Source organism: Oncorhynchus keta, chromosome 21 (genome assembly GCF_023373465.1).
Source record: "Oncorhynchus keta strain PuntledgeMale-10-30-2019 chromosome 21, Oket_V2, whole genome shotgun sequence".
In the NCBI taxonomy this organism is placed as follows: Eukaryota; Metazoa; Chordata; class Actinopteri; order Salmoniformes; family Salmonidae; genus Oncorhynchus; species Oncorhynchus keta.
Window position 1 is genome coordinate 42,497,416 of NC_068441.1, and position 26,952 is coordinate 42,524,367.

Here is a 26,952-nt window from a genome sequence, read left to right on the forward strand (position 1 = left end):
GGGTTCCAAAAGGGTTCCTAACACCACCCGTTAAAGGGTTCCAAAAGGGTTCCTAACACCACCCGTTAAAGGGTTCCAAAAGGGTTCCTAACACCACCCGTTAAAGGGTTCCAAAAGGGTTCCTAACACCACCCGTTAAAGGGTTCCAAAGGGTTCCTAACACCACCCGTTAAAGGGTTCCTAACACCACCCGTTAAAGGGTTCCAAAAGGGTTCCTAACACCACCCGTTAAAGGGTTCCAAAATGGTTCCTAACACCACCCGTTAAAGGGTTCCAAAATGGTTCCTAACACCACCCGTTAAAGGGTTCCAAAGGGTTCCTAACACCACCCGTTAAAGGGTTCCAAAAGGGTTCCTAACACCACCCGTTAAAGGGTTCCAAAAGGGTTCCTAACACCACCCGTTAAAGGGTTCCTAACACCACCCGTTAAAGGGTTCCAAAATGGTTCCTAACACCACCCGTTAAAGGGTTCCAAAAGGGTTCCTAACACCACCCGTTAAAGGGTTCCAAAAGGATTCCTAACACCACCCGTTAAAGGGTTCCAAAAGGGTTCCTAACACCAGCCATTAAAGGGTTCCTAACACCACCCGTTAAAGGGTTCCAAAAGGGTTTCTAACACCACCCGTTAAAGGGTTCCTAACACCACCCGTTAAAGGGTTCTAACACCACTCGTTAAAGGGTTCCTAACACCACCCGTTAAAGGGTTCCAAAAGGGTTCCTAACACCACCCGTTAAAGGGTTCCAAAAGGGTTCCTAACACCACCCATTAAAGGGTTTCTAACACCACCCGTTAAAGGGTTCCAAAAGGGCTCCTAACACCACCCGTTAAAGGGTTCCTAACACCACCTGTTAAAGGGTTCCAAAGGGTTCCTAACACCACCCGTTAAAGTGTTCTAACACCACTCGTTAAAGGGTTCCTAACACCACCCGTTAAAGGGTTCCAAAGGGTTCCTAACACCACCAGTTAGAGGGTTCCTAACACCACCCGTTAAAGGGTTCCTAACACCACCCGTTAAAGGGTTCCAAAAGGGTTCCTAACACCACCCGTTAAAGGGTTCCTAACACCACCACCCGTTAAAGGGTTTCAAAAGGGTTCCTAACACCACCCGTTAAAGGGTTCCAAAGGGTTCCTAACACCACCCGTTAAAGGGTTCCAAAGGGTTTCTAACACCACCTGTTAAAGGGTTCCAAAGGGTTCCTAACACCACTCGTTAAAGGGTTCCTAACACCACCCGTTAAAGGGTTCCAAAGGGTTTCTAATACCACCCGTTAAAGGGTTCCAAAAGGGTTCCTAACACCACCCGTTAAAGGGTTCCTAACACCACCACCCGTTAAAGGGTTCCAAACACCACCACACGTTAAAGGGTTCCTAACAACACCCGTTAAAGGGTTCCAAAAGGGTTCCTAACACCACCCGTTAAAGGGTTCCAAACACCACCGCCCGTTAAAGGGTTCCAAACACCACCACCCGTTAAAGGGTTCCAAACACCACCCGTTAAAGGGTTTCTAACACCACCCGTTAAAGGGTTCCAAAGGGTTCCTAACACCACCCGTTAAAGGGTTCCTAACACCACAACTCGTTAAAGGGTTCCTAACACCACCACCACCCGTTAAAGGGTTCCAAAGGGTTCCTAACACCACCCGTTAAAGGGTTCCAAAATGGTTCCTAACACCACCACCACCCGTTAAAGGGTTCCAAAAGGGTTCCTAGCACCACCCGTTAAAGGGTTCCAAAATGGTTCCTAACACCACCCGTTAAAGGGTTCCAAAGGGGTTCCTAACACCACCCATTAAAGGGTTCCTAACACCACCCGTTAAAGGGTTCCAAAATGGTTCCTAACACCACCACCCGTTAAAGGCTTCCTAAAAGGGTTCCAAAAGTGTTCCTAACACCACCCGTTAAAGGGTTCCAAAGGGTTCCTAACACCACCCATTAAAGGGTTCCTAACACCACCCGTTAAAGGGTTCCAAAGGGTTCCTAACACCACCCGTTAAAGGGTTCCAAAGGGTTCTAACACCACCCATTAAAGGGTTTCTAACACCACCCGTTAAAGGGTTCCAAAGGGTTCCTAACACCACCCGTTAAAGGGTTCCTAACACCACCTGTTGAAGGGTTCCAAAGGGTTCCTAACACCACCCGTTAAAGGGTTCTAACACCACTCGTTAAAGGGTTCCTAACACCACCCGTTAAAGGGTTCCAAAAGGGTTCCTAACACCACCAGTTAGAGGGTTCCTAACACCACCCATTAAAGGGTTCCTAACACCACCCGTTAAAGGGTTCCAAAGGGTTCCTAACACCACCCGTTAAAGGGTTCCTAACACCACCACCCGTTAAAGGGTTTCAAAGGGTTCCTAACACCACCCGTTAAAGGGTTCCAAAAGGGTTCCTAACACCACCCGTTAAAGGGTTCCAAAGGGTTTCTAACACCACCTGTTAAAGGGTTCCAAAGGGTTCCTAACACCACCCGTTAAAGGGTTCCTAACACCACCCGTTAAAGGGTTCCAAAGGGTTTCTAATACCACCCGTTAAAGGGTTCCAAAAGGGTTTAACACCACCCGTTAAAGGGTTCCAAAAGGGTTCCTAACACCACCAGTTAGAGGGTTCCTAACACCACCCGTTAAAGGGTTCCTAACACCACCCGTTAAAGGGTTCCAAAAGGGTTCCTAACACCACCCGTTAAAGGGTTCCTAACACCACCACCCGTTAAAGGGTTTCAAAGGGTTCCTAACACCACCCGTTAAAGGGTTCCAAAAGGGTTAACACCCCGTTAAAGGGTTCCACACCACCCGTTAAAGGGTTCCAAAATGGTTCCTAACACCACCCGTTAAAGGGTTCCAAAAGGGTTCCTAACACCACCCGTTAAAGGGTTCAAAAGGGTTTCTAACACCACCTGTTAAAGGGTTCCAAAGGGTTCCTAACACCACCCGTTAAAGGGTTCCTAACACCACCGTTAAAGGGTTCCAAAGGGTTTCTAACACCACCCGTTAAAGGGTTCCTAACACCACCCGTTAAAGGGTTTAACACCAAAAGGGTTCCTAACACCACCCGTTAAAGGGTTCCAAAAGGGTTCCTAACACCACCCGTTAAAGGGTTCCAAAAGGGTTCCTAACACCACCCGTTAAAGGGTTTCTAACACCACCCGTTAAAGGGTTCCAAAAGGGTTCCTAACACCACCCGTTAAAGGGTTCCTAACACCACCTGTTAAAGGGTTCCAAAAGGGTTCCTAACACCACCCGTTAAAGGGTTCTAACACCACTCGTTAAAGGGTTCCTAACACCACCCGTTAAAGGGGGTTCCTAACACCACCCGTTAAAGGGTTCCTAACACCACCCGTTAAAGGGTTCCAAAGGGTTCCTAACACCACCCGTTAAAGGGTTCCTAACACCACCACCCGTTAAAGGGTTTCAAAAGGGTTCCTAACACCACCCGTTAAAGGGTTCCAAAAGGGTTCCTAACACCACCCGTTAAAGGGTTCCAAAGGGTTTCTAACACCACCTGTTAAAGGGTTCCAAAAGGGTTCCTAACACCACCCGTTAAAGGGTTCCTAACACCACCCTGTTAAAGGGTTCCAAAAGGGTTCTAATACCACCCGTTAAAGGGTTCCAAAAGGGTTCTACACACCGTTAAAGGGTTCCTAACACCACCACCCGTTAAAGGGTTCCAAACACCACCACACGTTAAAGGGTTCCTAACACCACCCGTTAAAGGGTTCCAAAAGGGTTCCTAACACCACCCGTTAAAGGGTTCCACCGCCCGTGAAAGGGTTCCAAACACCACCCGTTAAAGGGTTCCAAACACCACCCGTTAAAGGGGTTAACACCACCCGTTAAAGGGTTCCTAACACCACCCGTTAAAGGGTTCCTAACACCACAACTCGTTAAAGGGTTCCTAACACCACCACCACCCGTTAAAGGGTTCCAAAGGGTTCCTAACACCACCCGTTAAAGGGTTCCAAAATGGTTCTAACACCACCCGTTAAAGGGTTCCAAAGGGTTCCTAACACCACCCGTTAAAGGGTTCCAAAAGGGTTCCTAACACCACCCGTTAAAGGGTTCCAAAGGGTTCCTAACACCACCCATTAAAGGGTTCCTAACACCACCCGTTAAAGGGTTCCAAAAGGGTTCCTAAAACACCACCACCCGTTAAAGGGTTCCAAAAGGGTTCCTAACACCACCCGTTAAAGGGTTCCAAAGGGTTCCTAACACCACCCGTTAAAGGGTTCCTAACACACCACCCGTTAAAGGGTTCCAAACACCAACACCACTGTTGAAAGGGTTAAAGGGTTCCTAACACCACCCGTTAAAGGGTTCTAACACCACTCGTTAAAGGGTTCCTAACACCACCCGTTAAAGGGTTCCAAAAGGGTTCCTAACACCACCAGTTAAAGGGTTCCTAACACAACCCACCACCACCCGTTAAAGGGTTCCAAAAGGGTTCCTAACACCACCCGTTAAAGGGTTCCACCCGTTAAAGGGTTCCTAACACCACCCGTTAAAGGGTTCCAAAAGGGTTCCTAACACCACCCGTTAAAGGGTTCCTAACACCACAACACCACCACCCGTTAAAGGGTTCCTAACACCACCACCACCACCCGTTAAAGGGTTCCAAAGGGTTCCTAACACCACCCGTTAAAGGGTTCCAAAGGGTTCCTAACACCACCCGTTAAAGGGTTCCTAACACCACAACCGTTAAAGGGTTCCTACCACCACCACCCGTTAAAGGGTTCCAAAAGGGTTCCTAACACCAACCGTTAAAGGGTTCCAAAGGGTTCCTAACACCAAAAGGGTTCCAAAAGGGTTCCTAACACCACCCGTTAAAGGGTTCCAAAGGGTTCCTAACACCACCCGTTAAAGGGTTCCTAACACCACCCGTTAAAGGGTTCCAAAGGGTTTCTAACACCACCCGTTAAAGGGTTCCAAAAGGGTTCCTAACACCACCCATTAAAGGGTTCCTAACACCACCCGTTAAAGGGTTCCAAAAGGGTTCCTAACACCACCCGTTAAAGGGTTAAAGGGTTCCAAAAGGGTTCCTAACACCACCCGTTAAAGGGTTCAAAGGGTTCCTAACACCACCCGTTAAAGGGTTCTAACACCACAACTCGTTAAAGGGTTCCTAACACCCACCCGTTAAAGGGTTCCAAAAGGGTTCCTAACACCACCCGTTAAAGGGTTTCCTAACACCACCCGTTAAAGGGTTCCTAACACCACCTGTTAAAGGGTTAAAGGGTTCTAACACCACCCGTTAAAGGGTTCCTAACACCACCCGTTAAAGGGTTCCAAAAGGGTTCCTAACAACACCACCACCCGTTAAAGGGTTAAAGGGTTCCTAACACCACCCGTTAAAGGGTTCCAAAAGGGTTCCTAACACCACCCGTTAAAGGGTTCCAAAAGGGTTCCTAACACCACCCGTTAAAGGGTTCCTAACACCACCGTACCAAACACCACCACCCGTTAAAGGGTTTCAAAAGGGTTCCTAACACCACCCGTTAAAGGGTTCCTAACACCACCCGTTAAAGGGTTCCAAAGGTTTCTAACACCACCTGTTAAAGGGTTCCAAAGGGTTCCTAACACCACCCGTTAAAGGGTTCCCTAACACCACCCGTTAAAGGGTTCCAAAGGGTTTCTAATACCACCCGTTAAAGGGTTCCAAAAGGGTTCCTAACACCACCCGTTAAAGGGTTCCTAAACCAAGGGTTCCTAACACCACCACCAGTTAGAGGGTTCCTAACACCACCCGTTAAAGGGTTCCTAACACCACCCGTTAAAGGGTTCCAAAAGGGTTCCTAACACCACCCGTTAAAGGGTTCCTAACACCACCACCCGTTAAAGGGTTTCAAAAGGGTTCCTAACACCACCCGTTAAAGGGTTCCAAAAGGGTGCCTAACACCACCCGTTAAAGGGTTCCAAAGGGTTTCTAACACCACCTGTTAAAGGGTTCCAAAAGGGTTCCTAACACCACCCGTTAAAGGGTTCCTAACACCACCCGTTAAAGGGTTCCAAAGGGTTTCTAATACCACCCGTTAAAGGGGGTTCCTAACACCACCCGTTAAAGGGTTCCTAACACCACCACCCGTTAAAGGGTTCCAAACACCACCACACGTTAAAGGGTTCCTAACAACACCCGTTAAAGGGTTCCAAAAGGGTTCCTAACACCACCCGTTAAAGGGTTCCAAACACCACCGCCCGTTAAAGGGTTCCAAACACCACCACCCGTTAAAGGGTTCCAAACACCACCCGTTAAAGGGTTTCTAACACCACCCGTTAAAGGGTTCCAAAGGGTTCCTAACACCACCCGTTAAAGGGTTCCTAACACCACAACTCGTTAAAGGGTTCCTAACACCACCACCACCCGTTAAAGGGTTCCAAAGGGTTCCTAACACCACCCGTTAAAGGGTTCCAAAATGGTTCCTAACACCACCCGTTAAAGGGTTCCAAAAGGATTCCTAGCACCACCCGTTAAAGGGTTCCAAAATGGTTCCTAACACCACCCGTTAAAGGGTTCCAAAGGGGTTCCTAACACCACCCATTAAAGGGTTCCTAACACCACCCGTTAAAGGGTTCCAAAAGGGTTCCTAACACCACCACCCGTTAAAGGGTTCCTAAAAGGGTTCCAAAAGTGTACCTAACACCACCCGTTAAAGGGTTCCAAAAGGGTTCCTAACACCACCCATTAAAGGGTTCCTAACACCACCCGTTAAAGGGTTCCAAAAGGGTTCCTAACACCACCCGTTAAAGGGTTCCAAACACCACCACCCGTTAAAGGGTTCCAAACACCATCACCCGTTAAAGGGTTCCAAACACCACCACCCGTTAAAGGGTTCCTAACACCACCTGTTAAAGGGTTCCAAAAGGGTTCCTAACACCAGCCGTTAAAGGGTTCCTAACACCACCACCCGTTAAAGGGTTCCTAACACCACCACCCGTTAAAGGGTTCCTAACACCACCAGTTAAAGGGTTCCTAACACCACCGTTAAAGGGTTCCAAAGGGTTCCTAACACCACCCGTTAAAGGGTTCCAAACACCACCACCCGTTAAAGGGTTCCAAACACCATCACCCGTTAAAGGGTTCCAAACACCACCACCCGTTAAAGGGTTCCTAACACCACCTGTTAAAGGGTTCCAAAGGGTTCCTAACACCACCCGTTAAAGGGTTTAACACCACCACCCGTTAAAGGGTTCCTAACACCACCACCCACTAACACCACCAGTTAAAGGGTTAAAGGGTTCCTAACACCGTTAAAGGGTTCCTAACACCACCGTTAAAGGGTTCCTAACACCACCCGTTAAAAGGGTTCCAACAACCCGTTAAAGGGTTCCTAACACCACCCGTTAAAGGGTTCCAAAAAGGGTTCCTAACACCACCCGTTAAAGGGTTCCAAAAGGGTTCCTAACACCACCCGTTAAAGGGTTCCAAAAGGGTTCCTAACACCACCCGTTAAAGGGTTCCAAAAGGGTTTCCGTTAAAGGGTTCCAAAATAAAGGGTTCCTAACACCACCCGTTAAAGGGTTCCAAAATGGTTCCTAACACCACCCGTTAAAGGGTTCCAAAAGGGTTCCAGGGTTCCTAACACCACCCGTTAAAGGGTTCCAAAATGGTTCCTAACACCACCCGTTAAAGGGTTCCGTTAAAGGGTTCCAAAAGGGTTAACACCACCCGTTAAAGGGTTCCAAAGGGTTCCTAACACCACCCAGTTAAAGGGTTCCTAACACCACCCGTTAAAGGGTTCCTAACACCACCCGTTAAAGGGTTCCAAAAGGGTTCCTAACACCACCCGTTAAAGGGTTCCAAACCTAACACCACCCGTTAAAGGGTTTCCAAAGGGTTCCACCACCACCCGTTAAAGGGTTCCAAAGGGTTCCTAACACCATCCAGGGTTCCCGTTAAAGGGTTCCAAAGGGTTCCTAACTAACACCACCCGTTAAAGGGTTCCAAAGGGTTCCTAACACCACCCGTTAAAGGGTTCCAAAAGGGTTCCTAACTCCACCCGTTAAAGGGTTCCAAAGGGTTCCTAACACCACCCGTTAAAGGGTTCCAAAAAGGGTTCCTAACACCACCCGTTAAAGGGTTCCAAAGGGGGTTCCTAACACCACCCGATAAAGGGTTCCAAAAGGGTTCCTAACACCACCCGTTAAAGGGTTCCAAAAGGGTTCCTAACACCACCAGTTAAAGGATACCAAACACCACCCGTTAAAGGGTTCCTAACACCACCACCCGTTAAAGGGTTCCAAAAGGGTTCCTAACACCACCCGTTAAAGGGTTCCTAACACCACCCGTTAAAGGGTTCCTAACAACACCACCCGTTAAAGGGTTCCAAAAGGGTTCCTACCACCCGTTAAAGGGTTCCAAAAGGATTCCTAACACCACCCGTTAAAGGATAAGTTGAGTAATTTACAACGTAATGTTAGACGGTTCCTTGGCCTGAAAGTACTTTATGAGTCAGGAGAAACGGTAATCCATGGTTAGGCTTTATGCAGCCACTACTTCAGCTAACTTTAGCCAATGCATGTATTCTATCACATACACTACAAGTGAAATGTATCGTCTATACAACAATAGCTGAACAAAAATATAAATGCAACATGTAACAATTTCCACGATCTTACAAAGTTACAGTTGATATAAGGAAATCAGTCAATGGAAATCAATACATTAGGTCCTAATCTAGGGACTTTTTTTGGAAATACAAATATGCTTCTGTTGGTCAAAGATACCTTTATAAAAAAGTAGGGGCGTGGATCAGAAAACCAGTCTGTATCCTGTGGGACCATTTGCCTCATGCAACACATCTCCTTTACATAGAGTTGATCAGGCTATTGATTGTGGTCTGTGGAATGTTGTCCCACTCCTCTTCAATGGCTGTGCCAAGTTGTTGGATATTGGAGGGAATTGGAACACGCTGTTGTACACGTCGATCCAGAGCATCCCAAACGTGCTACATTTTGTAAACTTTTTATTTTATTTTTTAAATGTAACCTTTATTTGTCACTCAATGGGTGACATGTCTGGTGAGTATTAAAGCCATGGAAGAACTGGGACATTTTCAGCTTCCAGGAATTGTGTACAGATCCTTGTGACATGGGGCCGTGCATTATCATGCTAAAACATGAATTGATGGAGGCGGACAATGGGAGGCGGACAATGGGCCTTAAGATCTCGTCATCGTATCTCTGTGCATTCAAATTGCCTGAATGCTATCGATAAAATGCAATTGTATATGTTGTCCGTAGCCTATGCCTGCCTATACCACTGCCACCATGGGGCACTCTGTTCACAACATTGACATCAGCAAACCGCTCTCCCACATCTGCACAGCTATGCATAAAAGGGTGCAAATATAGCATTTTGCAGTCTGGCTCATATTCAAAATGGTCAGCTGTGCTTTAATAACCTATCAAATAGTTTTATGTACCCAAAGTAAACAAATGAGACCTCCAGGCCAATTTGATGCTTAACAATCTTACTCCCAAAATCCCTGACAGTCTTTTTGAATGAAGTCCTATTAAAAACGCATTTGAGACTGAGGAGAATGTTGGGAAACAGCGTCATCTATTGGTAATAAAATATAACCTTCTGAAGAATAATGTTACCACGGCAACATAACGCAAACTCGGAACAATCGAGTTCCAATTCCAAAGTAGGGCAGAACTCTCTCAAGATGCTAATATGATAACGTGTCAGCAGAAGTCATTGTCAAGGGTTAAATCAAATTGAAGGTAAGGAGAGGTGTTAAAACAAAACCCTATTTTACTCTGACAATAATTATCTTAAATTGGTTGGGGAAATATTTGGCATGTCACAAGAAGCCAATTTGGCTACATTGTTGTTCGATTTTTTAAAACATTGTAACATTCTCTAGATAAAGAAAACAAATAGGCATATTCACCATTAGTAACATTCTATGCTACATTGAACACCCTGGGCCTATATATACATTGTTGGGATATTTATTAGATTAAGTAATAATTGGCATGAAATATATGAGGGGAAAAAACAGTCCCTTTTTTACAAGTATTCCTGCCCCTAATTGTGGTAACTTGCATTCACTTTCTACTCTAGGGATGTTGTCACCAGCATCAAGGCACAGTAAGTAGACACGACAGATCTTCATTTGAGACCATTTGCTATAGCGGAAAATAATCCTGCAGCAACAGGAAATATGAATTATGTGGATTATAATTAATGGCCAGTTTTGTATGCGTTGATATGTTTTTCATAAGAGAAAATCAAGTCTGAAATTTCAAAGTGAAAATTAAAAACTTCAGAAGCCTTTTTAAACCTCAAATACACTACATGTTTCACATTTCCTGCATTGCATCAAAGTTCTCCAGCAACAGGGTGATCAAATCTGTATTGTCTTATAAATCTTAATTTTGACAAACTGATGCTGTACTGACAATGTCTTCATCTTGACACACTGATGCTGTACTAGCAATGTCTTCATCTTGACACACTGATGCTGTACTAGCAATGTCTTCATCTTGACACACTGATGCTGTACTAGCAATGTCTTCATCTTGACACACTGATGCTGTACTAGCAATGTCTTTATCTTGACACACTGATGCAGTACGAACAATGGCTGTGATTGAGACGGGATTTGGGAGGCTGGCCACGCAAGACTAGGATACTAAACACATAATAACCTGGTGTTTCTACTGGGGTGAATTCTAGTTTAGATGTTCTATATGATCCTATTTGACAGGTGGACCAAACATGCTGACAGGTCCTCTGATAGTTGCCCAGTCGGCGAGTGCCACCAAGTCATTGACCCCCCAGGTTTTGGTTTTTACCCAAAACACTACACAGCTGATTCAAATAATCAACTCATCATTAAGCTTTGATTCTTTGAATAAGCTGTGTCGTGCTATAGGGGAAACCCTGACCTAACTAACTGGTTAGCATTACTTGTAAGGTTGATAATGAGTCAGTCTGAGGTAACCCGAGAATGACTCTGTCATAAAAGAGATTAGGAAGTAGACATGGGAACCACCTGATCCAATTCCATTCATTTCCATACACTGCGTGTTCCATTTCACATCACTCTAATCCCAGTCTAGGGTTAACCCCATTTATAAACTACTGTAGATAAAAACAAATTGTATGGAAAATGTAATCACCAATTGGGGTTCGGAAATGTATGACACCACCCTAAAAAAGACAGTGACATAGTAGTTAGTACCAGTTTATTCTTGGTAGTGTGTTGTTACAACATGCATGCTGTTTTGGAGAGATTATTGTACTGGTACTGGTTTAAATACAAGGGCTACTCTTCTCCGTTTACATTTTCCTTTTTTATTGCAACGTGGGAAGATATTGGTAAACTGAAGCCTAGGGCAAACCCTTTCGAAGTGCTCGATGACAACATTTCCCCGATCAGGAAGAAGGAAAAGGAGAGCAGGAAACTGGTGTGTATATGTGTTGTTATTATCCATTCAATCCAAATGTTGACAAAGCGGCCTGGGCCGGGTTTCAATCCGATCGTGGGGTACAGGTATTGTGGATTTTAAAGGAAATTTCTGGAATGGGATCTCCCCGAACACAGGAGCATTGCCTTTAAAAGCAGCAATGCCTATAGCCCACAATCGGATTGATTCCCGTCCAAAATATATATTTTTCAATGCATTACACACATAGTTACTGTTTAGTTACCTCTGTCCAACTGGTTTCTGGCCAACATCAGGTTAAAACATGCACCTATTTTCTTTCCCTGAGCTGCAGAGCCAGTTGGGCTTGCAGGTTCATGAGAAGGTGACATATGCAGGCCGTATGAAGGCCAAGCAGGCTGATCTCCGCAGGAAGCTGAGAGAGGGGCTGGAGGAAGAGGACACAGCCCAGCAAGGAGGGGAGGAGAGCAGGCTGGCCGAGCTACAAAACACCCCTGCCTGGAGGGCGGCCATGATCAAAGGTGGTGACGGACAGAAAGAAAGACAGACACACATTCACGGACACAAACGCACCTACACACACCATGTTGCTACACCATAATTGACATACACTGAGTGTACAAACGATTAGGAACACCTGCTCTTTCAATGACGTAGACTGACCAGGTGAAAGCTGTGATCCCTTATTGATGACCCTTGTTAAATCCACTTCCATCAGTGTAGATGAAGGGGAGGAGACGGGTTAAAGAAGGATTTTTAAGCCTTGAGACATGGATTGTGTATGTGTGCGATTCAGAGGGTGAATAGGCAAGACAAAAGTTTGAAGTGCCTTTGAACGGGTTTGTGTGTGACAAGAACTGCAATGCTGCTGGATTTTTCACGCTCAACAGTTTTAAATCAAATCACATTTTATTTGTCACATATACATGGTTAGGAGATGTTAATGTGAGTGTAGCGAAATGCTTGTGCTTCTAGTTCCGACAGTGCAGTAATATCTAACAAGTAATCTAACAATTCCCCAACAACTACCTAATACACACAAATCTAAAGGGGTGAATGAGAATATGTACATGTAAGTATGTGGATGAGCGATGGCCGAGCGGCATAGGCAAGGTGCAATAAATGGTGCAAAATACAGTATATACAGTGGGGGGAAAAGTATTTAGTCAGCCACCAATTGTGCAAGTTCTCCCACTTAAAAAGATGAGAGGCCTGTAATTTTCATCATAGGTACACTTCAACTATGACAGACAATGAGAAAAAAATCCAGGTGCAGGTCTACAATTTTGTTTCTGGTGTCCTTTGACAGCTCTTTGGTCTTGGCCATAGTGGAGTTTGGAGTGTGACTGTATGAGGTTGTGGACAGGTGTCTTTTATACTGATAACAAGTTCAAACAGGTGCCATTAATACAGGTAACAAGTGGAGGACAGAGGAGCCTCTTAAAGAAGAAGTTACAGGTCTGTGAGAGCCAAAAATCTTGCTTGTTTGTAGGTGACCAAATACTTATTTTCCACCATCATTTGCAAATAAATTCATTAAAAATCCTACAATGTGATTTTCTGGATTTTTTCCCCATTTTATCTGTCATAGTTGAAGTGTACCTATGATGAAAATTACAGGCCTCTCTCATCTTTTTAAGTGGGAGAACTTGCACAATTGGTGGCTGACTAAATACTTTTTTGCCCCACTGTACATGTGAAATGGGAAATGTAAGATATATAAACATTATTAAAGTAAAATTATTTAGAATGGAATGACTAGTGATCCATTTTATTAAAGTGTCCAGTGATTGGGTCTCAATGTAGGCAGCAGCTTCTCTGAGTAACTGACTGCTGTTTAGCAGTCTGATGGCCTTGAGATAGAAGCCTTCTGGATGGTAGCGGGGTGAACAGGCAGTGGCTCGGGTGGTTGTTGTCCTTGATGATCTTTTTTGCCTTCCTGTGACATCGGGTGGTGTAGATGTCATGGAGGGCAGGAAGTTTGCCCCCGGTGATGTGTTGTGTTGACCGCACCACCCACTGGAGAGCCTTGCGGTTGAAGGTGGTGCAGTTGCCGTACCAGGCGGTGATACAGCCCGACAGGATGCTCTCGATTACGCATCTGTAAAAGTTTGTCAGTGTTTTGGGTGACACGCCAAATTTCTTCAGCCTCCTGAGGTTGAAGAGGCGCTGCTGCGGCTTCTTCACCACACTGTCTGTGTGGGTGGACCATTTCAGTTTGTCTGTGATGTGTACGCCAGGGAACTTAAAACATTCCACCTTCTCCTCTGCTGTCCCTTCGATGTGGATAGGGGGGTGCTCCCTCTGCTGTTTCCTGAAGTCCAGTTTCCTGTGTGTATCAAGAATAATTCACCCCTCAAAGGACATCCAGCCATCTTGACACAACTGTGGGAAGCATTGGAGTCAACATGGGCCAGCATCCCTTTGGAACACTTTCAACACAATATTAGCAAGGTTTTTCTTATGTTTTGTACACTCAGTGTACATGTTAACACACACTTTAGGTCTACACACACATACAGTGTAGGTCTAAACACAAAGGCTTGCACTGAAGTCAACTAAAATCATTCTTATGGAAAATCAAAAGCCTTTGTCATTGGCTCTTTGCCTCTATACTCAACCTCAGTCCCATCGTTTAACAATGTCATGCTGTGTAACCAACCCTACCGTTTCTCCTCAGATTGTAATATAGACAAAGAGAGCATAAATGAGTTTATCAACCAGAAAAAGGAGATGTTTCTGTTGGAGGTAAGAAGGGAACAACAGTCCATATAAACTGACCTGGTAATCATGTTATGATCTTGATCGACTACAACTGGAATGTGTTTGCAGATATTCGGTCTTTACACAATTGATAATGTAATTGTTATGTATTCATTGTCTATTGGTTTTCACTAGTGAAGGGTAGCCCATGTGTAGGTACAGTCAATACAAGCTTTCTCCACCTCCCACATGTTTCTGTGATTCTCCACCCTATCTATCTATCTATCTATCTATCTATCTATCTATCTATCTATCTATCTATCTATCTATCTATCTATCTATCTATCTATCGTCACAGGAGGTTGGTGGCAACTTAATTGGGGAGGACGGGCTCGTGGTAACGGCTGGAGCGGAGTAGGTGGAAAGGCATCAAATACATGAAACATATGGTTTGATACCATTCCATTGGCTCCATTCCAGACTTTATTATGAGCTGTTCTCTCCTCAGCAGCCTCCACTGCTATCCATCCATCCATTCATCCATCCCGGTATGTTCCTCCTCATCCATATCTCTCTCTCTCTCCCCATCTCTCTCTCTCTCCCCAACCCTCTCTCTCTTCCCCAACCCTCTCTCTCTCCCCAACCCTCTCTCTCTTCCCCATCTCTCTCTCTCTCTCCCCCAACCCTCTCTCTCTCTCTCTCTCTCTCTCTCTCTCTCTCTCTCTCTCTCTCTCTCTCTCTAACCCTCTCTCTCTCCCCATCTCTCTCTCTCTCTCCCCCCATCTCTCTCTTCCCCAACCCTCTCTCTCTTCCCCAACCCTCTCTCTCTCTCTCTCTCTCTCTCTCTCTCTCTCTCTCCCCAACCCTCTCTCTCTCCCCATCTCTCTCTCTCTCTCCCCATCTCTCTCTCTCTCCCCAACCCTCTCTCTCCCCCATCTCTCTCCCCATCTCTCTCTCTCTCCCCAACCCTCTCTCTCTCCCCAACCCTCTCTCTCTCCCCCATCTCTCTCTCTCTCCCCAACCCTCTCTCTCTCCCCATCTCTCTCTCTCTCTCTCCATCTCTCTCTCTCCCCAACCCTCTCTCTCTCCCCATCTCTCTCTCTCCCCATCTCCCCATCTCTCTCTCTCTCCCCATCTCTCTCTCCCCATCTCTCTCCCCCATCTCTCTCTCCCCCATCTCTCTCTCCCCCATCTCTCTCTCTCTCCCCATCTCTCTCTCTCCCCCATCTCTCTCTCTCCCCCATCTCTCTCTCCCCAACCCTCTCTCTATCCCCCATCTCTCTCTCTCCCCATCTCTCTCTCTCTCCAACCCTCTCTCTCCCCCATCTCTCTCTCTCCCCCATCCCTCTCTCTCTCCCCCATCTCTCTCTCTCCCCAACCCTCTCTCTCCCCATCTCTCTCTCTCTCCCCAACCCTCTCTCTCTCCCCATCTCTCTCTCTCTCCCCAACCCTCTCTCTCTCCCCCATCTCTCTCTCTCTCCCCAACCCTCTCTCTCTCCCCATCTCTCTCTCTCCCCAACCCTCTCTCTCTCCCCATCTCTCTCTCTCTCCCCAACCCTCTCTCTCCCCCATCTCTCTCTCTCCCCATCCCTCTCTCTCTCCCCCATCTCTCTCTCTCCCCAACCCTCTCTCTCCCCATCTCTCTCTCTCTCCCCAACCCTCTCTCTCTCCCCATCTCTCTCTCTCTCCCCAACCCCTCTCTCCCCCATCTCTCTCTCTCCCCAACCCTCTCTCTCCCCCATCTCTCTCTCTCTCCCCAACCTCTCTCTCTCCCCATCTCTCTCTCTCTCCCCAACCCTCTCTCTCCCCATCTCTCTCTCTCTCCCCAACCCCTCTCTCTCTCCCCAACCCTCTCTCTCCCCAACCCTCTCTCTCTCCCCCATCTCTCTCTCTCTCCCCAACCCTCTCTCTCTCCCCATCTCTCTCTCTCTCTCTCTCTCTCCCCATCTCTCTCTCTCCCCAACCCTCTCTCTCCCCCCATCTCTCTCTCTCCCATCTCTCTCTCTCCCCAACCCTCTCTCTCTCCCCATCTCTCTCTCTCTCCCCAACCCTCTCTCTCTCCCCCATCTCTCTCTCCCCAACCCTCTCTCTCTCCCCATCTCTCTCTCTCTCCCCAACCCTCTCTCTCCCCATCTCTCTCTCTCTCCCCAACCCTCTCTCTCCCCATCTCTCTCTCTCCCCATCCCTCTCTCTCTCCCCCATCTCTCTCTCTCCCCAACCCTCTCTCTCCCCCATCTCTCTCTCTCCCCAACCCCCTCTCTCCCCCATCTCTCTCTCTCTCCCCAACCCTCTCTCTCTCCCCATCTCTCTCTCTCTCTCCAACCCTCTCTCTCTCCCCAACCCTCTCTCTCCCCCAACCCTCTCTCTCTCCCCATCTCTCTCTCTCTCTCTCTCCCCATCTCTCTCTCTCCCCAACCCTCTCTCTCCCCCATCTCTCTCTCTCCCCATCTCTCTCTCTCCCCATCTCTCTCTCTCCCCCTCTCTCTCTCTCCCCATCTCTCTCTCCCCCCTCTCTCTCTCCCCCATCTCTCTCTCCCCCATCTCTCTCTCTCCCCCATCTCTCTCTCCCCAACCCTCTCTCTCTCCCCCATCTCTCTCTCTCCCCTCTCTCTCTCTCCCCATCTCTCTCTCTCCCCATCTCTCTCTCTCCCCAACCCTCTCTCTCCCCCATCTCTCTCTCTCTCCTATCTCTCTCTCCCCAACCCTCTCTCTCCCCAACCCTCTCTCTCCCCAACCCTCTCTCTCTCCCCCATCTCTCTCTCTCTCCTATCTCTCTCTCCCCAACCCTCTCTCTCCCCAACCCTCTCTCTCTCTCAGTACTCTCTGGCAGTGAAGCGTGGAGAGATCGAGCAGCTAGAGAAAGTGGCAGCGGCGGAGGAGAGGAGGCTGACGCACGCCCAGCAGTTCCTAGAGGACGACGCCATCATATTTGACCAATTCCTTAAAGAGAACGACAAGAACTCTGTGGAGGCCATCAAAGTGTAAGTAACCGACAAATAACATTCTCACAACATAACACTAACCCAAACCCCAACACGTAGAGATCTATAGAAAAGTCAGTGGAGGACATCAAAGTGTAACTAACAATGTGTTAGATGTACAGTATGTCCAATGTATTGTCTTCTTAAAGTTACATAGTGTCTCCATTTTGCACAGTGCTGAGTTGGAGACCAAAGTGAAAATGGAGAAGATGTCTGAGATCAAGAGAATCACAACCAGGATGGTGAGCATTAAGAGGTGGGTAACACACAGAGCATTACAGCTAATATGGTGACCATTAAGAGGTGGGTAAACACACAGAGCATTACAGCTAATATGCTGAGCATTAAGAGGTGGGTAACACACAGAGCATTACAGCTAAGATGGTGACCATTAAGAGGTGGGTAACACACAGAGCAATACAGCTAAGATGGTGACCATTAAGAGGTGGGTAACACACAGAGCATTACAGCTAAGATGGTGACCATTAAGAGGTGGGTAACACACAGAGCATTACAGCTAATATGGTGACCATTAAGAGGTGGGTAACACACAGAGCATTACAGCTAAGATGGTGAGCATTAAGAGGTGGGTAACACACAGAGCATTACAGCTAAGATGGTGACCATTAAGAGGTGGGTAACACACAGAGCATTACAGCTAAGATGGTGAGCATTAAGAGGTGGGTAACACACAGAGCATTACAGCTAAGATGGTGAGCATTAAGAGGTGGGTAACACACAGAGCATTACAGCTAAGATGGTGACCATTAAGAGGTGGGTAACACACAGAGCATTACAGCTAAGATGGTGACCATTAAGAGGTGGGTAACACACAGAGCATTACAGCTAAGATGGTGACCATTAAGAGGTGGGTAACACACAGAGCATTACAGCTAAGATGGTGACCATTAAGAGGTGGGTAACATACAGAGCATTACAGCTAAGATGGTGACCATTAAGAGGTGGGTAACACACAGAGCATTACAGCTAAGGTGGTGAGCATTAAGAGGTGGGTAACACACAGAGCATTACAGCTAAGATGGTGACCATTAAGAGGTGGGTAAAACACAGAGCATTACAGCTAAGATGGTGAGCATTAAGAGGTGGGTAACACACAGAGCATTACAGCTAAGATGGTGACCATTAAGAGGTGGGTAACACACAGAGCATTACAGCTAAGATGGTGACCATTAAGAGGTGGGTAACACACAGAGCATTACAGCTAAGATGGTGACCATTAAGAGGTGGGTAACACACAGAGCATTACAGCTAAGATGGTGACCATTAAGAGGTGGGTAACACACAGAGCATTACAGCTAAGATGGTGACCATTAAGAGGTGGGTAACACACAGAGCATTACAGCTAAGATGGTGACCATTAAGAGGTGGGTAACACACAGAGCATTACAGCTAAGATGGTGACCATTAAGAGGTGGGTAACACACAGAGCATTACAGCTAAGGTGGTGAGCATTAAGAGGTGGGTAACACACAGAGCATTACAGCTAAGATGGTGAGCATTAAGAGGTGGGTAACACACAGAGCATTACAGCTAAGATGGTGAGCATTAAGAGGTGGGTAACACACAGAGCATTACAGCTAAGATGGTGACCATTAAGAGTTGGGTAACACACAGAGCATTACAGCTAAGATGGTGACCATTAAGAGGTGAGTAACACACAGAGCAATACAGCTAAGATGGGCATGGCCTCCTACCTCAGTATAATATTGGAACTGTAGCTGTAAATCAACTATAACATCAATGCATGATGTACTTGTATATCATGTATATCTCAAGGATGTGTGTGTGTGCACATGTTCATGCCTTCGTTCGTTTGTGTGCGTGCGTGCTCTCCCCCTGCAGTGACATCTCTAAGTTTGAGGACATCATAAAGGAGTTCAAGATGCACAAGGAGTTCCTCTTCAAGCTGTCCCCTCTAGAGTGGCAAGATGCACATAGGGCCAAGGCCAAAACGCTTAAACTCAAGTCTGCCACCAAGTCTGCCACCAAGGACAAGCCCAAAGAGAAAGACAAAGATGAGAGGGCTACTCCGAAAAGACGTACTAGTATGTGTTCTATCTTAGTGTTTGTTATAAAACATACAGGATGTGATACTCTATTGTGTCTACACTAAAGTTACCTTTTTATAAGTCTCGCTATCTCTGTCTCGCTAACTCTGTCTCGCTAACTCTGTCTCGCTATCTCTGTCTCGCTAACTCTGTCTCGCTAACTCTGTCCCTCTCACTCTGTCCCTCTCACTCTGTCCATCTCACTCTGTCCCTCTATCCCTGTCCCTCTATCTCTGTCCCTCTCACTCTGTCCCTCTCTCTGTCTATCTCTCTCTCTATCTTTGTTGATCTCTCTTTCTCTGTCCCTCTCTTTCTCTCTGTCTATCTCTCTCTCACACACACACACACACACACACACACACACACACACACACACACACACACACACACACACACACACACACACACACACACACACACACACACACACACACACACACACACACACACACACACACACACACACACACACACACACAGCTACGGACAGTAAAGAGTCCTTTGCGGGCCGAGAGCTGCCACCTATCCGGGATGCTAGGACCCCCTCTAGACAGTCGACAGGACGGAGTGACAAATTGTGAGTGTTTGTGTGTATGTATGTATGTATGTGTGTATGGTGTGTGTGTGTGCTCACGTGCGTGTGTGTGCAAGTCATTGTAAATAAGTGGAAGACGGCGCCGGAGAAGATGGCTGACGTTTTACGTGCTCCTAACCAATTGTGTTTTTATGTTTGTTCTTCTGCATTGTTTGTAACTTATTTTAAACTTATTTTGTACATAATGTTGCTGCTACTGTCTCTTATGACCGAAAATAACTTCTGGACATCAGAACAGTGATTAGTCACCAGCCACGACTAACATGCAATCACCTGCGAGGAAGATTAAACTACCAAAGGGACATTAAAACTGTAATATCTTATGCTTCACGGAGTCGTGGCTGAATGATGACATTATCAACATACAGCTGGCTGGTTATACGCTGTATCGGCACGATAGAACAGCGGCGTCTGATAAGACGAGGGGTGGCAGACTGCATATATGTAAACAACAGCTGGTTCACGATATCTAAGGAAGTCTCAAGGTTTTGCTCGCCTGAGTTAGAGTATCTCATGATAAGCTGTAGACCACACTATCTACTTAGAGAGTTTTCATATGTATTTTTCGTAGCTGTCTACATACCACCACAGACTGATGTTGGCACTAAGACTGCACTCAATGAGCTGTATACCGCCATAAGCAAATAGGAAAACGCTCATCCAGAGGCGACACTCCTGGTGGCCAGGGAATTTAATGCAGGGAAACTTAAATCTGTTTTACCAAATTTCTAGCAGCATGTTAAATGTGCAACCAGAGGGAAAAAAACTCTAGACAACATTTACTCCACACACAGAGACATATACAAAGCTCTCCCTCACCCTCCATTTTTCAAATCTGACCATAATCCTATCCTCCTGATTCCTGTTTATCGATATAAAATGAAAGCAGGAAGCACCAGTGACTCAGTCAATAAAAAAGTGGTCAGATGAAGAAGATGCTAAGCTATAGGACTGTTTTGCTATCACAGACTGGAATATGTTTATCGTGATTCTTCCAATGGCATTGAGGAGTACACCACATCAGTCATTGGCTTCATCAATAAGTGCATCGATGATGTCGTCCCCACAGTGAGCGTACTACATACCCCAACCAGCAGAAGCCATGGATTACAGGCAACATCCGCACTGAGCTAAAGGCTAGAGCTGCCGCTTTCAAGGAGCGGGACTCTAACCAGGAAGCTTTTAAGAAATCCCGCTATGTCCTCCAACAAACCATCTAACAGGCAAAGTGTCAATACTGGAATACTACACCAGCTCCGACGTTCATCGGATGTGGCAGGGCTTGCAAACCATTACAGACTACAAAGGGATGTACAGCCGAGAGCTGCCCAGTGACACAATCCTACCAGACGAGATAAACTACTTCTAAGCTCGCTTTGAGGCAAATAACACTGAAACATGCATGAGAGCACCAGCTGTTCTGGACGACTGTGTGATCACGCTCTCCGCAGCCGATGTGAGTAAGACCTTTGAACAGGTCAACATTCACAAGGCCGCGGATTACCAGGACATGTACTGCGAACATGCGCTGTCCAACTGGCAAGTGTCTTCACTGACATTTTAAACCTCTCCCTGTCCGAGTCTGTAATACCAACATAGTCCCTGTGCCCAAGTACACCAAGGTAACCTGCCTAACTGACTACCGACCCGTAGCACTCACATCTGTAGCCATGAAGTGCTTCGAAAGGCTGGTCATGGCTCACATCAACACCATCACAACATCACTGCCTGGTATGGCAACTGCTCGGCCTCCGATCGCAAGGTACTACAGAGGGTAGTGCGTACAGCCCAGTACATCACTGGGGCCAAGCTTCCTGCCATCCAGAACCTCTATACCAGGAGGTGTCAGAGGAAGCCCCTAAAAATTGTCAAAGACTCCAGCCACCCTAGTCATAGACTGTTCTCTCTACTACCGCACGGCAAACGGTACCGGAGCGCCAAGTCTTGGTCCAAGAGACTTCTAAACAACTTCTACCCCCAAGCCATAAGACTCCTGAACATCTAATCAAATGGCTACCCAGACTATTTACACCCCCCTTCCTTTACACCACTGCTACTATCTGTTATTAACTATCACTTTAATAACTCTACCTACATGTTCATGTACCTCAATTACCTCGACTAAAGTGTTCCCCCACACATTGACTCTGTACCGGTACCCCCCTGTATATATTCTCGCTATTGTTATTTTACTGCTGCTCTTTAACTACTTGTTACTTTTATTTCTTATTCATATATTTTTTAACTGCATTGTTGGTTAGGGGCTTGTAAGTAAGCATTTCACTGTAAGGTCTACACCTGTTGTATTCAGCGCATGTGACTCATGCAATGATAAACATTTGTTCTTAACTGACTTGTCTAAATAAAGGTTAAATAAAATAAATAAGAAAAGTGATGAGCATGTTATATGCTCTAATTGTTGCTATAGTGCTGAATTCCTGTCTTTTCAGGAACCCTGTGGCAGAGCTGAAGACTGACAGCTCTGAATATGAGGTTAGTTTCAACTTTAGAAGATCAGAATTACGCTGGAAGACAACTGCTTTCTGGCAAATTTCAGCCATCGATAAGCTGACACCAGAATGTTATGAATGAGACGGTTTGAATAAAATGTGAATACAGCCTGAATTTGACAGAACATGTAATGGGCTGGTTTTCTGGACACAGATTAAGCCCCAGGCCTAAAAAGCAAGCTCAATGGAAAGTTGAAATATTATTTAAAATATCTCAACTATTTTCACATACATTCAGAGTAAGTATTCAGATATCTTTTATTTGATAAAAGTAGTTGCATATTTTACTGTATTTGGAAATACACTTGGAAAGTATTTGAAAACACTAATACACTGACTCAAATACACTCCCATGCATTTAACCCAGGTATTTTAAAATAGTATTTGAAATAAGTATCTGAAAATACTCTCAAATATAATTTGGTAGACTATTTGGTGTTTAACACATAACCATTCAAATAATCAAATAAAAGTATTTTTGGGCTGTGTATTTCAAAATAATAAAATTGAATACCAGATACTCAAATACACGTGTATTTGAACCCAGGTCTGCTTAAAATATCTACTCCACACTGAAAAATGGGAAGGTTCTTAAATAGTTCTTCCTCAGCTCTTAATGTTCCTTAGAGAACACTTGCCCGATAAAGAACCTTTGAAAGTGTCTGTTTTCTTGGCGTGGCATCTACGGTTTTTCAGAATTCTTGAAATTCTTGAAAAGCCTGCGGATGTCTCCCTTTCCTAGCACACAGCAAATTGGCAAATTGTCCACTGATAACTACTGATAACTACTGTTGCTTTTTAATGAATTAATACTGCAAATAGTTCAATTGACTCTTAGTGGTGTAAAAGAACCCCCGTGTTGGTGTTAATAACCAGAGTTGGACCAAAACCACTCCCATCATTATCATTTTTCCAAGCATGCTCTATTGCAGGTAGATTCTTAGAATTGCTTGTTTCAATATTGTTTTTTTGCATGTACATTAATTAATAAATCAATCTTATGCTACTCAAATATAAATAAGACTTTTCTAAACTAATCCAATCTGTTACTTGGACTTATTGCACCCGTTACTGAAATGATTGTACTAGTTTAAATCCTTTAGGTATTCTCATATAGTATCTTACTCTCCTCTTACTCACTTAGTATCTCACTTGGTGAAGACCACAGTAATGAAAATGAATTTATGCAACAACAGTGTCTCTGTCACTAGTGTCTCTGTCATGGGTGGTACTCGTAACTCTAAAACTCACTTGAAAGGCACCCTGGGAAATATACAAATAAGGAGCAAGACCCTACAGCAGGACTATTCAATTCCGGTTCTAGAGGGCCGAAACATTTCTGGTTTTGTATGGTTTTTCACATAACCATCTAATTTAAGTTTCTTCAGAGAACCTAAAATGGTTCCCAATATGGATTCACTCTTAGAAACTTTAACCTTTATCTTTAAGAGAGCATGACTAGGATTAATCTGGGAAAACCAGCCCCAAATCTGACAATGCCAAACTCAAACCCGCATTTAGGCCAGCTAGCTTTCTGTTAAAGGATATCTTTCTCTTAAATGTTTTATAAACTTTACCTTTAGTTTTCCATTTACCCCGAAATAAGTCTGTCACCTGTATGTGGTGTTTGTTGCCCTTGCAGGAGGACCCGGAGCTGTACTTCAGGGACCCCAGGCAGCTGCTGGAGCTGCTGACAGAGCTGGAAGAGCAGAACCTCTCTCTGATCCAGAACTCCAGGGAGACCGAAGACGCCCAGGAGGAGTTCCGACAGGTCATGGACTACAACCGCAAGAAGATGTAAGAAAGGTCTGCAGGTGTTAGAGGTCAGAGGTAGATAGAGAGGGAAGTGAGGGCTAAGTTGAAAGTGAATGTAGACTACCATAGTTATTGTAGATAGGCTAGAACTCAATGGTATAGCAGAGTTTATCTCTAAGTAATGTGGGTGCTCGTACAGTCGCACTTCACTTATAAAAAGGACGACGAGAAATGACGTTGACTGACATTGACAAGACCAAGGTTTTATGTCAACACTCTACCCTCTATTGTTCCTTCTCTCTTTCCTCACTTGCATTTGTTTCTATTTGTGTGCACACATCCCCCTCTCTGAAGGGAGGTGGAGACCAACCAGCTGACCCAGCAGATAGACATCATGACCCACACCATCCAGAGGGAGAGGGAACGGGCTGCCAAGCTGGAGCTGAGGGCCCGCCTCTTCAACTTTGGGAAGTACAAGTCGGACGACCAGGTAGGAAAAAAAGTTGATCTAAGGTCAGTTTAGAGTACATGGTTGATGGTAGGATTTTGGGAAAGTAAGCAGATCCTAGATCTGTGACAACGGACAACTTTTATCCAAAGCAGGAAATGGGAGAGGGGAGAGTTACGCAGAGAATCAGAGGACATGCTAATACCAGTAGTGTGCCAGTCATTGGCCTTAGATCACAGATATTTCACTCTCTTGTTCTTTCTCCTCTCTCTCCCTCTACTCTTAAGGAGGGTATGTTTGACTCCCTGGGCGTTAAGGTAGAGGAGGTGTACCGGGGCTGCGTGGGCGACAGCGAGGCGAACCTGAGCACGCTGCAGATGCTGAAGGCCATCGAGAGCCGCCTGGACGAGCTGCTGGAGAACGTGGAGATCGTCCCCAAGGAGCGGCTGGTGCTGGCCGAGAGGGCCAAGGAAAAGGAGAGGAGGTTCAGGTACGCAAGATCTGGCACGCAGCCTCATAGGACCGTCAAATAGGCTAGTCACTTTGGCCCTATTCCATTTAAATCTTTAGGTCCTTAGGCTTTAAACTTTGCCTAGTTGCCTTTGGTTAGTTCATGAATGTGGTCAGTTGATGCAGAGGAAGAAACTCAGGTCTGTGCAATTGGACTTGGGCCCTGTTACATTTCATGTTCCATGTACTGAGTACCAGAGCAGATTATTTATTTTTTAGTTTGAAGTGTATCTAGTTGTTTAGATTCAATTAATCTACCCTTCTCTTTCCCCCTTATAATCACTTCCTCCTTCCCTTCCCCAGGCTACGTGATGAGAAGATGCATCAGGACAAGCAGCACCAGGAAGAGAGGCTGAAGAGGGCCCTGGAGAGAGCCCAGGCTGACGTCAAGAAAACAGTCAGTCACACAATCTGCCTCAATACTACACCATTACAATCCTATAGTCCAAAATTATGTGCCAATTTCTGCCCGAAAATGAGTGTGTAACATTACATTGTCATTAGATTCCTATAGGCTAACTGAGATATTGCATAACTAAGCCATTGGCTTAATTACAAAGTGAGCTGTTCTAGTACAATAATTTCAATTTCTAGTACAATTAATTTCATATAATTGTACTAAAGAAACCATACCATTGTGTTCTCTTTATTTGCTGATGCTAACATAAGGCCTTTTTCTCCAGACTGGCAAGAAACTGATGGCTAGATCACAGCGCCCTGCCCGCAAGCTGAAGACCAGTCAGGTGTATGACATCTCAGACAAGGAGAAAGAGGAGCAGCTCTACTTCTTCACGTAAAGGGCCAAGTCACAACACGGCCCCATACGCCACAACTGACCGGAACTCCTTTCATCTCTGTTTTGGCCTATTGTGGGGCTGTGACTGAGTCACTGTAAATACTGACTTTTTTAAATAATTGGGTATGACGGGTATAAGTATGGCTTTTACAATGACCCTATTGGGCACTGGTAATGTCACATGATGGGATAGGTCCTACTTCTTTGGGACAAGGTGGAGTTTTTTTTTAGGCGGTGGGGAGCCGTGGACTTTGTTTTGGTGGAGGGCTTTGAGGCAGATGGACAGTCTCCCCACACATTTTATAGAATTGGATTATTTTAACATACCAGATTTAAATTACAATATTTTGCCATACCATATTATTCTTAAATTTTTTTCTTACACATCTTCATCTATTACCTTATATGTGAATAGCAGTTATATGGACTGACTACTCTAGCCTCTTTGGGGAATTCAATAGGAACCTAAAATCTATATAACAGTGAAAACAGGAGAGCCAGATATAAAATCACATTTATTTATAAAGCCCTTCTTACATCAGCTGATGTCAAAGTGCTGTACAGAAACCCAGCATAAAATCCCAAACAGGGGGCCTCCCGGGTGGCGCAGTGGTTAAGGGCGCTGTACTGCAGCGCCAGCTGTGCCACCAGAGGCTCTGGGTTTGCGCCCAGGCTCTGTCGTAACCGGCCGTGACCGGGAGGTCCGTGGGGTGACGCACAATTGGCCTAGCGTCGCCCGGGTTAGGGAGGGGTTGGCCGGTAGGGATATCGCGCACCAGCGACTCCTGTGGCGGGCCGGGCGCAGTGAGCGCTAACCAAGGTTGCCAGGTGTTTCCTCCGACACATTGGTGCAGCTGGCTTCCGGGTTGGATGCGCGCTGTGTTAAGAAGCAGTGCGGCTTGGTTGTGTTGTGTATCGGAACACGCATGACTTTCAACCTTCGTCTCTCCCGAGCCCGTACGGGAGTTGTAGCGATGAGACAAGATAGTAAAACGGGGTAAAATAAATTTAAATTAAAAAAAATCCCAAACAGCAAGCAATACAGGTGTAGAAGCACGGTGGCTAGGGAAAACTCCCTAGAAAGGTCAGGACCTAGGAAGAAACCAAGAGAGGAACCAGAGAGGAACTATGAGGGGTGGCCAGTCCTAATCTGGCTGTGCCGGGTGGAGGCTGGGAGCTCAGCTGGACGGCTAGGTCCCC

General features: G+C 45.9%; 1 protein-coding gene across 1 annotated transcript; it reads left to right on the plus strand.

Moving 5' to 3' along the window:
• Nucleotides 1-9,533: 9,533 nt before the first annotated feature.
• On the plus strand, nt 9,534-26,108 carry LOC118399815 (cilia- and flagella-associated protein 100-like). The gene is made up of 15 exons (XM_052473954.1): nt 9,534-9,714; nt 10,058-10,084; nt 11,312-11,406; nt 11,720-11,906; nt 14,066-14,133; nt 16,906-17,069; nt 17,245-17,325; nt 18,933-19,135; nt 19,619-19,715; nt 22,184-22,226; nt 23,886-24,040; nt 24,353-24,488; nt 24,734-24,936; nt 25,260-25,353; nt 25,640-26,108. Exons 2-15 carry the CDS (start codon nt 10,060-10,062, stop codon nt 25,751-25,753), a joined length of 1,665 nt encoding a protein of 554 aa, XP_052329914.1. The 5' UTR covers nt 9,534-9,714; nt 10,058-10,059; the 3' UTR covers nt 25,754-26,108.
• Nucleotides 26,109-26,952: the final 844 nt, after the last annotated feature.